The sequence below is a fragment of the Plectropomus leopardus genome, chromosome 5 (assembly GCF_026936395.1).
Source record: "Plectropomus leopardus strain MGB_pleo_1.0 chromosome 5, ASM2693639v1, whole genome shotgun sequence".
Taxonomy (NCBI): domain Eukaryota; kingdom Metazoa; phylum Chordata; class Actinopteri; order Perciformes; family Serranidae; genus Plectropomus; species Plectropomus leopardus.
In genome coordinates, this window is record NC_142180.1 from 35,980,289 (window position 1) to 35,996,244 (window position 15,956).

The following is a 15,956-nucleotide window of genomic DNA, read 5'->3' on the forward strand; positions in this document are numbered from 1 at the left end:
AGGAAGGGAGTGAGTAAGAGAGACAGCTCTAAACTGAGCAGGAGCCAAAAACACAAATTCTTTCCTTTTTTTCCCCAAGAATTGATTTTTTTCCCCCCGTCGATGTAGCAGGTCTTTCCAGTTTTAGTGTTTTAGTGTTTGTGTTGAGATAACTTTTGCAATTTTCCTCTGGATTCAACAAAAAAACTTTCCACATGATTCAAGTCCGATTATGATCTTAGGCTTGGGAGAGGAGGCCTGATCACTTCAAATAGATATGGTGCGCATATTTTGGATAAACCGGCCAAAACAACCATTGAAGTGATGGTGATTATTGATAAAAGATGTCGGGGAAAAATCATGTTCTTAGATAACTTTCATTTGGGGTAGAGAGAGATGAGTTGTCCTAAATATCCCAGTAATAAATTAGAAAGTGGAAGAGCGGCGAGCCAAGAAGGGGCGACAGGATATGATCTAATGTCCCACGTGTCTCTGGATTAGGCCTCTTCTTCAACAACGGCCCGTCAGACCTCGCTCTGTGAACATCTGCTACCATTACAATGCATCAGCGCCGTTCACTAAACTTCAGATTTACATGTGGAAGAGTTCGGACATGATTCATCGCCGTGGGTAGTCAAAATATTTGTTTTGTCCGTATTGTTTTCTTTCTTTCGCGTCTCATTTCTTACCTTCTGTTTCTGATTAAAAACTATTTCAGCAGTCTGTGTGTGAGCAACCGTTAAAGCCTTATTTCTCACCTCCAGTATCATAGTGGATTTTGTTTAAAGGCATTCAAATGAAACAACTTAAATCTGTGTAAGTGAAGATAATCAGCCACAGGCCTGGTTTTAGGCTGCTTTGAATGTGGAAGCAGGGAGACTTGTTGGTTGGTAATATGTGTTATTGTTGAGGACTGTATGCTGAACTGTCACATGTTTTTATCCAAAGCTAACTGAGCATCGTTTTTAGGGTTTGAGGACATTTGGGGCCTAAAACTGACCTCAGTTGAGGTCTGTGGGTGATGAACAAGCTCAATTTTGTGCTGTTTTATGCACACAACTTACAGGCTCTAGGTAAAATCTGGTCCCCAGTAGGGTACCAGGTGGCCCCCCAAACATTTTCTAATTTCCAATAAAAAATAGAGTGATTCACATTGTGAATTGTTTTCAAATTCTATTGTTTTTGTTTTTTTTCAGATTTCTGCCTTCCCCAGAATCAATCTTGTCCCCTCGCTCTTGGCGAGAATGTGATAATATAGAAAATATTAAACCATTACTCTAATTTTGATGAAAACAATATGAAAAATGTATGTTAACTCGTAATCCTTTGGAACCTGGGAAAATTGGCTTGATTTCTTTGAAAAACGTGAAGAAGGCCAAAAGCTTATTTAAATAGAATAAATAATAGAAATAAACAGGAAATGTGCAAAAAAAAAGTACAAAAAATGACCTGAAAATCAGCAAAAAAATCAAACAAACAAAAAATTACAAAGGTTAAATAAATAAATAATATAAAAAAGTTGAAGACATTAAATATATATTTTCTAAATCATCACTTTCTTGCAGACTGCATGATTTTTACTTTCAAGATGCTTATTGCCTTTTTCCCCATGGATCAAGAGAAATCGTACCAGTTTGCTTGAATGCATGATTCAGAGGTTTAAATACCTACCTGTGACAGGCATCTGATCACAGCAAAAGAAAAGTGATGTCAGTCCAGGATTCAAAGGGTTAATGCAGTCCAGTTCAAATGGACAACAAATCTGAGAGAAGAACACATTTTGTTAGTAGGCACTCGTATTCTGTAAAGGTTCTCCAAACGTTTATTTTTTTTTTCTTTATTCTATTTTATTTTTATTGTATTATTTCTTTTTTTTATTATTATACTATTAGTAATCTTCATAAAAAAGACTTAAAAATAAGGCATTGTCACCTTTGTATATGCTGAAAGGTTTACATACCCAGTTTTACTGCTTCTGTGGATCTAAGGCAGTAAACAGCAGCAAAATGTACCGACATGCATTAAATAACAGCAATTTCTGAACTGGAAAAAAATTGGCAGCTCTATATGGGTCACTTGTTTCCCGACAATTTTACTGATTTCTTTTCCAATAATTTCCTAGAAAGCAGCTGGTACTTCTTAGGATGTTTAAGACCACTAATCTGTTACCAATCATGAGAGAAATGTTAAGAGACGTCTTTGCTACAGATGAAAAAAATAAGGAGGAAAAGCTGCTTTATGGGCCTCCTGATGTAACAGACACCTGTGATGCTCGTCTCATCAGAGGCGGAGATGTGAAGGTTAAATTTCACAGAGTGTACAAACACAAAGTGAGTGATTCACTCAGATCACTTCAGGGACATCTTTGCAATCTTGCTCCTTCACCCCTCATTACTACATTTATCTGTTTGAAGCTTTTGTTATCGAGTGCATCTGGGCTTTGTCAGTACTGAGCGAAATGTTGTGAATCTTCTAGAAGTGACCTCTAGTATTTTTTTTCTACAATATAAATCTCTTAAAGTTATTTGTGCTGGAACTGCAGACAGTGAGCGTAGACAAGAATGAAGGCAGTGATTGAATGCTTGCACCGGGGTGGAAGATACTCGGTCCCTTGCGGTTAGTGAGAGTGATGGGGTTTTTTGGGAGGCTTACTCACTGATCACATGGCTGCTGAGCTGCTGTTTTCAGGCTGAGAGAGAGAGTTTGTAGCCTTGAATCCCCTCCTGAAAGTGGAGAAAACACAGCCTGATCCATGCTCTGGTTATTACTCATCATATTTTTTGGCAGGCTGATTTCCCCTCGGAGGGGCTCCGGTCACTGCGACGTGTTTTCAATATTTTTCCACTGTTTCAGTGGAACATGTTCAGACAACTTTCTGAAAGCAATGGCCCCTCCGACACAGTCATCTTACCACAGCTTTGCACAGGTTATTATGTTTCGTGTCACTTTCCAGAACACCAGACAGCACAGCAGGGATCATGTGAGCTGTTACAAAGACACCTTGGCCCCCCTGCTGTGTTCAGGTGCAGACAGTCGAACAGCTCCAGCATGATAATGTTCTGTTTACAGACCCGATCACTTGCAGCTGGGATATTGTTGCCTGCTCTCTTTGCACACAGCTGAGGTCCACTCTGCATTTTTAGAAACTAATCCTTGTTTTTCCACTGATTTCTGCTCTTTAACCCTCTGAAACCAGGGTCGACATGACTTTTCTTGTGCTGCGTTCAGGAACCATGAGCAAGCATTTAAATCTTCAAAACATGAGCAAGTTGGTTTTGTTTCTCTCCAAAACATGGGATAAAAAGCAATCAGCAACCTGAAAAGAAATTACCCAAAAACAGCAAGAAATCAATAAAATACATTAGCAACAAAAGAGTAAAAGAACAAAAACAGGAAATGACTTGGAAAAGGTGCTAAGATATAAATAATTATATAAATATGAGGGTTTTTTTTTTCTTTAGTCCAATTTAAATATGTAATTATAAATTTAGATTTCTAGATTTAAAAAAAATGCAAATTGCAAAAAAAAAGAAATTAGAAATGATCCAGTAAATAGAAAAAAATATCAAGAAATCCAAATTTAAAATTATACATTTATGATTAGGCTACAGAAATATTTCTGTATTTATTTATTTATTTATTTATTTTGGTATTTTTTAAAATTATTTTAGCACCTTTTCCCCACTTTTTACTCTTCTTTCTTTTTTTTTGTTGAATTCAGGTAATTTTCTTTTTTCTTTTCTTCTTTTTTTTTAAATTAATTTCTTGCCAATTTTTGCTCATTGCCCCTCTTCCCATGTTTTGTAGGAAATGCAGTCAATTCCCCCAGGTTTCAAAGGGTTAAAGGGCAGCTCTCATGTAAAATCAGACCTTGAAACAAAGCTGCACATCCCATCCTGAATGTGTTTGTCATGTAAAAAGTGTCCAATAAAGCTTCTCAACTGCTGCCCTCTTCATCATCGCTGTTAAATCAACCCTGTTAATCCCGTAAGTGTGACATTTATTACATCATGTAACATCACAGCATGCAGTCTGTATGTTGTCTATAAACTGAGAGATCCTGTATATTATTTTCCTGCTGTGTTGCATCAGTGGAGAGACGTTTGTCTCCTCCAAACTACCCACTTCATCTTCTGCTTGCTCCAAACAAAATCTCAGGGGCCTTCATGGAAACACAGCACATCTTGCAGCAGATAATCATTGTCCAGGACATTAATGACATATACGCAGGCCGAATCACTGCTGTGTTGCATAACACACAGAAAGTAAACATTTTAATCAGGTCAGGGTCATGGTGACAACAGAGCAAGCAGAGACATCACAGAAGATAATTCAAAGTCTCAATGCAAGAATATCACCAAAGAATAATCAGTGCAAAAACTTACAAATGAAACATTTAAACACAAAAGTGATGCAACTGTGACTCCAGTCACCAGAAATAAAGTCGGCATTGAATGTTTCTGCAAACCATTGTTTTTGTTGTGCAGCGGTTACATATATGTTTGACAGACACCCTTCTACTTGTTAAGCCTGTTTTTAATAAAGGTTTGATGCATGTAGCCAAACATTTCTCATCAAATTTAAGGGTAAACACAACATGTTAAAAGTTACAACATCTTGTGCATACACAAAAGCAGTCATCAGTGACCGGTGGAATAACACGGCTGCAGCCGCAGAGTCAGAGACTGAGAGCCAAGCCAAAGCTGCAGTGGAATCTGGGTCAGAGCTAGTTAACAGATTTGTCTTTGAGCCATGCTCCTGCATTTACAAAGGAAAAACTACAGCGTGGCAGTCTGGAACAAGGTTGCTGCACTGTTGGAAAAGTGGATGGTCCCCGAAAAAGGGGGGAAACATACGCAGGCCAACTTCACAATGACATCCAAGTGCTGTCGCGGCTGAACAGAGGGCCATTATTGTGGAAGATTACATAAATGTAACCTCAAACAGGAGTCCTTTACTGTCATTTGTTCAACCCCACAGCCAGAATATATGCATGCATTTTTACAAAGACGTTGTGGATACGTTGCATTTGTACGTTATTATTCAATGGATATGTTAAAACTTTACATTTCCACAATGGTTAACGTGGTTAGATTTAGACACAAAAACTACTTGGTTGTGGTTCGGGAAGACTATCTGAAGTAAAATACCTACTTTTGGTTGCATAATCACCGCAGGAAAGGAAGCAATGTCCCCATTTAAAAAAATGCTTTTGTGACAATGTCTTGGCAGGAACAAAGTACTGTCTCCGTGAATAAAGACAAATTTTCCTATGGCATTATTTCTGCAGAAAATGCAGCAATGTCTCAGTAAAAAATAACCACATTTTGTAGAATAATTTCTGCTGTAGATTAACAGGACAGGACACAGTTTCATGGACAAAATTTCAAAACATTTCCATTTTCAAAGACCTATAATGCTGAGAGACAGAACATGGGGAGAAAATGTCTGGGAGGAAAATGAGAAAATGTAGGGAAAATGTATATTTGTAAATATCATAATTACAAATTGAAATTAAAGGATTAATCTAATTTTTTTGCACTTTGACTATGACACATGTCATTCCCTGTTTTTTTTTTATTACTTGTAGTTGCATTTTACCTTTTTTATTTTCAGGCAATTTCTAATACTTTTTACAAATTTCTTGTTAATTTTTGGGTCATTTCTTCTTCTGTTGCTCATTGCCTTCTTCCCATGTTTTCGAAAGAAAACAGCACTATTTGCTCAGGTTTCAAAGGGTTAACATCAATAAACTCGATCATAAATGTCAAAAAAGGCTTCATGTGTAAAATCAGAGCCAGCATGTTGTTTAAAGTTTATGTGCCATTTCGCAGATAAACTGCTCTGACTTTTTTGTGTGAAATAATTAGAATAATAAAGTCAGTGCTGTGTGCTATAAACAATCACTGCTCAAGAAAAACAGACCGGAGACCACCCAAAGGATGCTGCAGCAAAGGCAGATTTATTTAGTAGAAATCTTTTAGGGAATCATACAATGATGAGTACAGCAGAAAATTACAACCCTCTTGTTGAAAGCAGCCACAGTGAAAAAACATTTCTATGTTGCTGCCTAAAAACCTTTAGAGCGAGCTGTAAGTCTGAGACGAGGAGGCACTTAGACTGTCCATGATTTCGGAAAATTATGATCTACTTAATATACTTCCAAACACAATACACTCAAAGAAAGGGTTTCTTTATTAACAGAAATGACTGAAAAGTGGACATGGTTAGAGTATGAGTCGGGAGCACCTGTCTCTACTTTAGTGTACTGACAGTATTATCATGAGAGGGGCTTTGTTAACTAATTATCTGTCCGTCTATCTTATTCTCCTGTTAGATTGGCAGGGCCGCTGACTAATCCCCCGCTCGCTCAGTGAGGTCGCTACAGTGGTTCAGCCCTGCGATGAAAACCTTTCAAATCTGAAACCAGACCTGCTGTTAAATTCTTGGTGGGTGACTCTATTCAGTGTTCAGAGGTGCAGTTACGGCGAGCTCCCGTCTACAGCTTGGCTTTGCCCGGCTGCAGCTGCAGGCTCTGGAGCTTCATGGCCAGTCCCATGTTCCCCGTGATCTTCAGCTTGCCCTGGAAAAAGGCCTGCGAACCAGAGAGGTGAAAAAAAAAAAGAAAAACACATCAGATCTGAATCTGAAGTACATTTCTGTCTGATTTGGAGAGAACTACATGCTGCTAGTTTTAAAGAGTTACCGTGAGAGATTAACTCGACCCGGGGAAAGTGGGCCAAACACAGCAGCAGCTTATGAAATGTCAGGAGAGCGCACACAGGCTCAGAGCGCGTCGACTCAGAGGACCGAATGTTTGCCGAGTGCAGGAGGTAATAAATTCTTAGAATATTAAGGTCTCAGATAAAAAAAACACTTTTTCAAGAGTTTATGAAAAAAAAGAAGAAATTAAATGATCAGTTTGGCTTTTGTATTAACCCATTCACCCGTTTTCCAAAAAATGGGGAAAAAAGTGAAGAAAATTAAGAAAAATATATTAATAATTATTAGAAATAAACATTTAAAATTAAAATACAGAAAAGTCGAGTGTTGATTCATTGGTCATTTATTGATCTGTTGTCTCTGATATTGAATCTGTTAATATTATAGTGATTTTGTATGTTTTATCTTACCTATTATTATTATTATTATTATTATTATTATTATTATTATTATTATTATTATTATTATTATACTTTAGCACTTTTTTCAGTCGGCTCAGGTCTCATATCTCATCTCTATATAAAAAACATGAAACTCCACTGAGGAAAAACAGTCATTGTGCTCCACTGAGCGGTGGATCTGCTGCTCTGCCGCTGCCTCCATCAGCTGTTGTGTTGGTAAAGAAGAGACAATATTCAACCACAGTGAATACTTAAACTGGTACTAATTTTTTTAGGCGGCTGAACTTTGTTTTGCTGCATCCACAGCAGTACGTGGCTTAGCTTCCATGCCGGAGTTGAGGAGGGGATGTGTCTTTTTTTATTTGAAATAAATAGAAAATACTACCTCACCTACACCAAAATCAAAAACACAAGTCCTTCCTCAGAGCTTTTTTTTAACGTCTTTCCCATTTTGCAGCACAGCGACGAGGAACAAGTGCAGAGCGTCGAGTCCAGTTAAAGTCCAACTGAGGTGTTTACATGACAGAATAGTTTGACTTCGGACCCAATAATCTGGGTATGTAAGTTCGACTTCGAGGAATTTGATTTACTAACACAATAATTCCACTTTTTCTAACATCTTGTAAGCGTATCTGCATATCTGAGGCTGAAACATCCGCCTTCTGTTATTTTATGCATACAGATCAGATACATTCAAACCCTTTATTTTGAAGTCAGGCATGAAATAAACTTAATTTAATAGTGAGCTTTCTCTCCTGTTCAGGCTGCATGCAGGACGTCTGCAGTATGTTTTTTCTCCACACAGAAACAGCTTTATGGCCTCCAGTCTGAGGCCGTTAAAACGGCCCGATCAGCCAATAATGACGCAGCACAGTGTTTCCTCTTAATTTCACCCAGGCACTAACAGACTATCCCGTCAGTACTGCATGCACCTGGAAAACTAACCTGCTCCACTTTTAAGGAGAATCTTTGGACAGGACACATGAAATAAACTGCAGGAAAAATCCACGACACTGCACAGGACACGAGGGGACAAGTACCATCTAAATACTCCCACACACTTCTGACGAGAGATGACACACACTTCACATACCGATACATATATTTATTTTTTACTTTTTTTTCCACCTCTGGCCTGTTTGCAACTTATTTCCAGAGTTATGGTATCTGTGTATTTTATATTTATTTTATCTTGTTTTATTCTATTTTTTTTTATTTCTTATCTTTCTTATTTATTTTCATTTTATAAACATAAATATTTCTATATGTTGTTTTAATTTTTGGCACTCGAACGTAAAGCACTTTGTGCTGTATTTTAGGTACGAAAGGTTCGGTACAAATACAGATTTTTTTTTATTACACACAATAATTATCTTCTGATCTCAAACCACACTGAGGTTGAATACTCACAGTCTGTGGGTTCATCTTCCCCGTCATCAAGGCCAACAAGTCTGTGTCTGACATGGAAATGGTGCAATCTGCTTTCTTATCTGCAGGGCAGAGATAAGGAAAATACGTTACATACATACAAGCATGCATCTCAGGCATATTTATTCAGAGACTAGTTAAAAATTGAAGGTGTAACAGCAAAAAAAGGAATGTAAAAGTCTAATTGAGCAGAAAAACAGTATGTGCAGACCTTGAACTTTAACCTGCATAAACACCCAGGGTTGAATATTAACATGCTTAAATGTCACTACAGCTTCCCGAGTTTTCGTACCTGTGTCATTGTGAACGCAGCCTTTGCCGTTCTTCACATCCACAAACCAGGTGGCCTCCTGTCCGTTTGGACCGTCTTTTACTTTGAAGGCAAACACTCCTCCGATCTTTTTCACAAACTGCTCCCCTTCCTGTTTAAGGCACACAGACATTTCACACACAGTAAGCCCAGCAGCATCATTATAACGTGAATTATGTTTCCACGACCTCACTTATATTTACAAGCTCTTGGCAGCGTCGTTTGAGCTTCTCAGAAATACCATTCTTTCATACGTGATTAACAGTGCACATATTCAAGGACCCCGAGGACGAAAACACCTCATAAAGGTTGGAACTGCGGCAGTTTTTCTCCCAGTAATTATATATATGAATGTCGAGAGGAGTGTAAGTGGCTGATGGTGTAAGAGCCGTGCTGATGAGCTTATTCTGAGTCCATGTAGAAAATATACACAAAGTTTAACCCTTAAATATTACACACACTCATATCGCTCTGAGCACCAAATGCGCTTTTCAAACTCAAGCTTTAAAAAATATTACACATTGATATTATTTTCCACTTTCACTGAGTTTATTTTGTTCATCAACATCGGTCCTAATCATAAATCTCAAATATTCACAAATTTTCAGAATTTTAACCTGTTAAATGCCATATTTTTTGTCATGATGCCACTGTGTGTTTTAGATGGAGAAAAAAAACTGTTTTTTCAATATATTACAGGCAAAATAGATTTTTTATCACAGCATGTCAATGATTAGCAGTAACATTGACTGTGATAGTGCACCGAGTTGAAATGGCATTTTTTTTTCCATATGGCAAATATGGAGAAAAATGATTATACAAGTCATGTTTTTCTGCTTTGATGGATGTGGGATCAAATGTAACTATTTAGTTTCCACAGAATATTTTAGGCTTATTGTGGGAGCTGAGCTGGAAATTCCAAGACTTCAAAAAAATGACATTTACATTGATATCTTGTTGCATTTTCCCCCCAAACTGTGAGGACTTTTAAAGATGATATTTTTGCCATTTTAGGTGGGACGGGGGGACGACATGCAGAAAAGGACCACAAGTAATCGAACCAGGACTCAGCTTAAAATGGACGCACACTCTACCTGGACACACTCGATCTAGAGGTCACCTCAAAGTGTAATGACTTTGCTGCAAAGGAAAGCTCTCTGTATGTCACAGCGTCGTGGTTTTCTGTGGTGAACTCAACCACAGTCAACCAGCTAGAGCTACAGGGGGCCAAAATTAGGGAGCGGCCACAGCGACAGAGAGGCAGCTCAGAGTGTGTCAGAAACTACAGAAAATCCTACAAAGCATCCAAGGAAAGTTTCTGCAGCGAACGCTCGGGATAAAAAATGAAACCCAGCTTTCAGAGAAGGATTAGCCTCTTCCACTCCGCCGGGACGGCCGTGTCCTCGGCTGACATTACTGTCTTTGAGAGGCTGCGGCGGGCTGAGCTTTGGGGCGAAAGTTAAGATATCAAATGAAAGTAGAAATCCTCAGGAATCCACTGGTACTATGAGCCATGTTAGCTTGTCACCTCAAGATATCTAGATGAAAATGGACTCTATACGTACCCACAAGTCTCCTTCTTTTTCTTAATCCAACGCAGTTTGGGTAAAAACAAAGTTTTCTTTGCACGCAGTACAAATTGTGTTACTTATATTTGAACATTTTTGCACACTGGGGTCTCCAAACCATCTTGAAATTGGTTATAAATGGAAAGCTGAGACTCCTGTGGGTTCAATAAACCCAGTTTCATTCATGTGTGATGATTTTAGTCCCCATTTCATTGTAAAATGTTTTTTCCTAAACGCAGCAAAAACAAAAGAGAAATGGGAATACAAAGCTAAATGTCTTAACTTCTAATAAGTACATAAAAAGTTTGCACATAAAAGTGTTTTAGAACCAAAGACCACCAAGATATCAGATGCACTCTGGAGACTTTCACCACTTACAGAGCTGAGAAAACAGATCTAAACTATGAAGGCTTGAAATGGTAAAAATAACAAACAAAATGACTGAAAATGTGTTATGAAAACATGTGAAACCTCAGGGACACACACAATGTGCTTGGTGACAAACAATAAACATAAACAGAAACTTTGTTTATAAGAAAAACTTGACGGGAAGCTTTAAAACTGCCGGCAATAAAGACAACATGTTTAAATCTGTCACTCTTCATTCGGCTAAAGTGACTCTTTTTGTATTATAAACAGTGTTTATGGAGTTCACTCTACAGCTGATTTTATATAAAATAACAAAAGATTAACCCTTTGAAACCTGGTCCTACATCAGTGTTGTGCTGCCTTCAGACACTCGTCACAAGTCTTTAAACTAAACAAACGGGCTTTATTTTATTTTGTTTTGTTTTGTTTTGTTTTATTTTATTTTATGTGAAAGGGGTAAATACGAATTTGACAAGAAATGTCAAGATTTAGAAAATTATTTTTAAATTTTTAATTTTTTGCTTTATTTCCCTTTTCTCTTTATTTGTGTTAATTTTCTGTTAAATTCTTCAACATTTTACCTTTCTTTACAATTTTTAGGTCATTTCTCCTCATGTTTCTCATTGCCTTGTTGTCTTTTTGAGGGACATCAAGTCAATTTGCTCAGGTTTCAGAGGGTTAATTATCAGCAGAAACATAAAAAAAATCTACTTCCCTCTCAGCATTTAAGTAATATAAAAATACAAAAGCGGGAGGACAGATTGAAGGATAAAATGTTAAATCTGTATGTCCATCATTTGCAGAGACGTCACAGTAAACCGTGTCCGTGCATGTCCTGAGCGCTCTGCCGTTGCTCTTACTGATGACAAATCAAATTCATTACATAGACAGCTCTGCCGGCGGGCTCAAGATGAATCTGCGATGATTGAGGTCACACAAAGGTAACTGCTTAAAAACAACTGACTTTTGGAGGAAACCATTTGTCTGATTGGATCAACATAAGCTCGAAATTATTTTTGTGGCATGAAATAACGGTTTGGGAAGCGGTCCAAATGTGCCACCATGACGATAAAGACACATGTTGCCGTGTGGCACAGACTTTCTGTTGTTCCAAACTTTCTCCGTCAAGTTTTTTTTTTCTCATACGAATCAAACGTCGAAGGACGGAGGGCGTGTTACGTGGTACAGATTGGGCTGCTTGACTCAAGTCATAAATACTGTATATGAGATGGATTGATATGCTTACGAAAAAACCTGCATTTATACTACAGATGCACTAAAACACGACTACAGAGCTGCCTTCACTCAAAAGTGCCTGAATAAGTGATAATAATATTGTCAAAGATCTGGGATTATGAATGTAGTTTCCTGTTGTAAGTAGGGCTTTATTTTATCAAAAATGTACTTTATTTAACATTATTATAACGGTACTTTATTAAACATTATTATCACAGTACTTTATTTAACATTATTATAACAGTACTTTATTTAACATTATTATAACAGTACTTTATTTAACATTATTATAACAGTACTTTATTTAACATTATTATAACAATACTTTATAGAATTTTGTAAAAGGACTGCTTTATTTTACTTTATTATAACAGTGCTTTATCGAAGTTTATTATAGCACATGCTTTTTTTTTAACTTTTATTACATTTATTACAACAGCACTTTATTTAACTTTGTTATGACAGTACTTTATTTAATGTTATTATAATAGTACTTTATTTAACTTTATTATAACAGTACTTTACTTAACTTTGTTATAACAGTACTTTATTTAACTTTTTTTAACAGTACTTATTTAACTTTGTCATAATGACAGTTGTTTTTTATTTATTATAACAGTGTTTTTTTTAAACTATGTTATAACAGGGCTTTATTTAATTTATTATACAGTATTTTATTTAACATGACTATGACAGTGGACTACTTCATTTAGCTTCTTTGGAACTGTGGTTTATTTAGTATTAGTAGTATTTATTTAGTATTTAAGTAGTACAACAGTTAAAAGGAGATTTCAAAGTACAGCGATATATAGCGTGTATCTCGATAAAGCCTAAAACCATCACAAATGATTATTTTTTGGCCATATCGCACAGCCTTAAATGTAAGTCATGGAATCACCTCCTGGAGCTTCTTGTTGATTTCCTGGAACACAGCATGAGCCTTGAACCCCTCCAGTCCGTCACTAGCACTGGTGCTGATGGCTTGAATCCTTGAAGGCAAATGCATGAAAAAGTAATAAGTAACAGAAAAAAAGTGAAGATAACATGGAGCAGAAATACACGTTTGCCAAAGACTCGTTTTCACATTAATAGTCATTTTCTTGTAGGAGGTGCAGACTTATTCTATCATGTGGATCTCCTGAGTCTCAGTATGTTCACGCTTGTCAATTTCAACTGAAAAATGTGTGAATTTCGGCCACCAGTCGCCTCTGAGGTAACACACAACATGAAACCTGCTCTATTATCACTTTCACAAACAGATTAAGGTGCATCAAGACTGGCTCGCGGTCTGTGCACTTATCTAAACATCACCTGTCCGCCAGCAGAGAGACGCCGGCGCTGCACAACAAAGCAGCAAAACGCCAACTGTGGTGGCAGTCCAGAAACGGCTCTTAAAGGACGACGGCGGTAGATTTTCATTAAAGTGTGAGATAAGATGAAACGGCCAGAAGCCTTGTTTGATCCCCAGAGGATAAATTCAGGTGTTGGATTTTTCTTGGCTCAAAATGTGCCCATTTACACGTGCCTTTTTAAAATTACTTGATTTTATCAGAATAATGCAGCATGACCAAGACAGAAACGAATTCAAATAAATAGAGAAATAAAAAAAGCAAAATAAGAGGCATATAAAAGTACAAATATGAACTCTAAAAGAGCAAAATGAGGACCAAGAGGCAGTGACTCCATATAAACCGTGAGCCAGAATACTGTGATTATTTACTGATACTTGATATTGTAGAGAGAAAAAGACATTAGTAAATGTAGAAGACTATTTTTATAAAACATATGGGGGAAATGTCCAGTGAACTATACAATTGTTGTAATTATTTATTTAAAATTATTTAACAGAATTATTATTGTTGTTGAATGTTTTTCAGGTCCTTTGTCATCTTGTTGCTGTTTTTTTTAAAATACTTTCTCGTGTATTGCTTTGTTTTGTTTTTTCATTTTTTCAGGTGTTTTGGAAAATTTCCGTTAATTCACTTACTTTACTTTTATTTTCTTACTTTTCACAGATTTCTTTTCTTTTGTTGCTCATTTCCTACTTGCCATATTTTCTAAATAAATACAAGAATAACACCAATTTGCATATGTTTCAAAATAAATACATTATTAAATATCCAATTATCAAATATTAATAAATAATTTAATTGGATTTCCCATCTTTGCTAACAAACACTTCTGTGTAGAAGAAATCCCGTCCCAAATATAAGAGTGCTGAGTTCAGTGATTTAAGTAAATTATAGTCTATTATTTGAAGTTTTATATGAGTTATATGGTAAAATATAGGTCAGAATAACAGAGTCCTGAAGAGTCACAGTATTACGGCTGTTAAAATGACATAATTAGCTTATGTGCTTATTATGTCGTAATAAACGGACGGTTACATTGTTACCGTGTAATAATGTATCAAAGCTGAAGTTCACGAGAGACTCAAACAAACACGTTAATGTTTCAGCAGCTGTTTATTTCACATTTCTGAGCTAACTGATAACTACCCGGTAAACACCCCGAGATCTCAATGAATTATAAAAAACGTGTCACTCAGCGTGTCACGGTGATGCTGGACAATGCTCGGTGTTCTTACCTTGGTGTGTGTATTTCAGGCATTTTGTTATAACGTTAAATAAACAGACTGTCGCAGGTTTCACGGACACACCGGAGGAGTTTAAGCTAGCTCACTGTTTGCTGACTGCACTTCCGCGTTTTCTCCTCTGACACCGATCTTCAGACTCGACGTGTCGATGTCAGAGAGCTCAGATTATTATTATTATTATTATTATTATTATTATTATTATTATTATTATTATTATTATTATTATTATCATTATTATTATTACATAGACTTGCCAGTATGTGTTATTACATATTTTAGAAAGAGAGAAAGGTAGAGAGAAATGTAAATTAAAAATTATTTTTATTTTTTATTTTATTTTATTTTTATTTTATTTTACTTGCTTTTTGTTTTGTTTCTGTTTGTTTGGGGGAGGGGGGTGCATACTTTCTGGTATTTTTTTCTTTTCTTTTTTTTTAATTTTTCTAATTTAATTTCTAATTTTCTAATTTGCCAAATGCCAAACAGGTCAATTAGAGTCATATTTTTTGTAAACATAAAACACTTCTTTAGTACTTAGATATCCATTGTTATACGGTATAGTGTATATGCCTTGTTTGTTAATAAAGGTGCATGTGGAATTGGAAGAGGGGGATTATTGTACTTCATGTGCTGTAATATGAGGTTTACATACTCATCCTGGTTTAAGTTTTAAATAAGCATCGCTGACTAAAGCATGTACAATCACATAAATCCTGCATTACAGTCAAATAACATGTAACTATAAATTTATAGCAACATGTTCCCAAAATATTTCATTGTAAAATGTCATTGAGATAAGCATAAAGGATAAAGGATAACGTGCACACTAGCTTTGCCAGTTGCCTCCTCAACAGAGGCTCAGTACAGTTTTAATTTGAAATGGATTAATTAGAAGATACAGCAGCTGTAATAACTGCTGGATATGATACAACCACACCGAGAGATAATATCAGTGTGCAGCATACTGTTATCTGTCTGCTGCAGGCTCTGCAGTACATTCATGTACACAGAGTCGAGGCAAACATCAGAAAATCTCATCAGTCCCTCAGCTGCCATGTGGACCTGGTCCTGCTGTTATAAGAATCCGTGTGGTCCTCTCTCTGCAGTGGATGTGTGGGGTTTGAGGTCAGACCACACAGCTTTGAGGAGTTAGGGCCAAAACGGTCAGTAATCGGGAGAACACTGCACTCTGCTGGCCACAAGACCTCATCAAGAAATATTAAGAAATTAGCCATTCACAGCGAATGAGCTAAAATTTCAACTTTTTCTGCACAGTGCATCAAAGTGTTGTGAATGCTAAATACTGAGCTTATGAATGTCCATTTTTAAAAATGCTATACATACTA

At 36.6% G+C, this 15,956-nt stretch overlaps 1 protein-coding gene across 1 annotated transcript; it reads right to left on the minus strand.

The window, feature by feature from the left end:
• Positions 1-5,915: 5,915 nt before the first annotated feature.
• Positions 5,916-14,759, minus strand: scp2b (sterol carrier protein 2b). Its single transcript, XM_088078122.1, has 5 exons — positions 14,602-14,759; positions 12,913-13,003; positions 8,824-8,953; positions 8,514-8,593; positions 5,916-6,574 (listed from the first exon to the last, which is right to left on the minus strand). Exons 1-5 carry the CDS (start codon positions 14,622-14,624, stop codon positions 6,479-6,481), a joined length of 420 nt encoding a protein of 139 aa, XP_087934248.1. The 5' UTR covers positions 14,625-14,759; the 3' UTR covers positions 5,916-6,478.
• Positions 14,760-15,956: the final 1,197 nt, after the last annotated feature.

What these genes read in the sequence shown, in the direction of transcription:
- scp2b (XM_088078122.1), bottom strand. Translation starts at nt 14,624, where the DNA reads ATGCCTGAAATACACACACCAAG. An exon ending in CCTGAAATACACACACCAAG is followed by an intron (nt 13,004 to 14,601) that starts GTAAGAACACCG and finishes TTTGCCTTCAAG; the next exon opens with GATTCAAGCCATCAGCACCA. An exon ending in TCAACAAGAAGCTCCAGGAG is followed by an intron (nt 8,954 to 12,912) that starts GTGATTCCATGA and finishes TGCCTTAAACAG; the next exon opens with GAAGGGGAGCAGTTTGTGAA.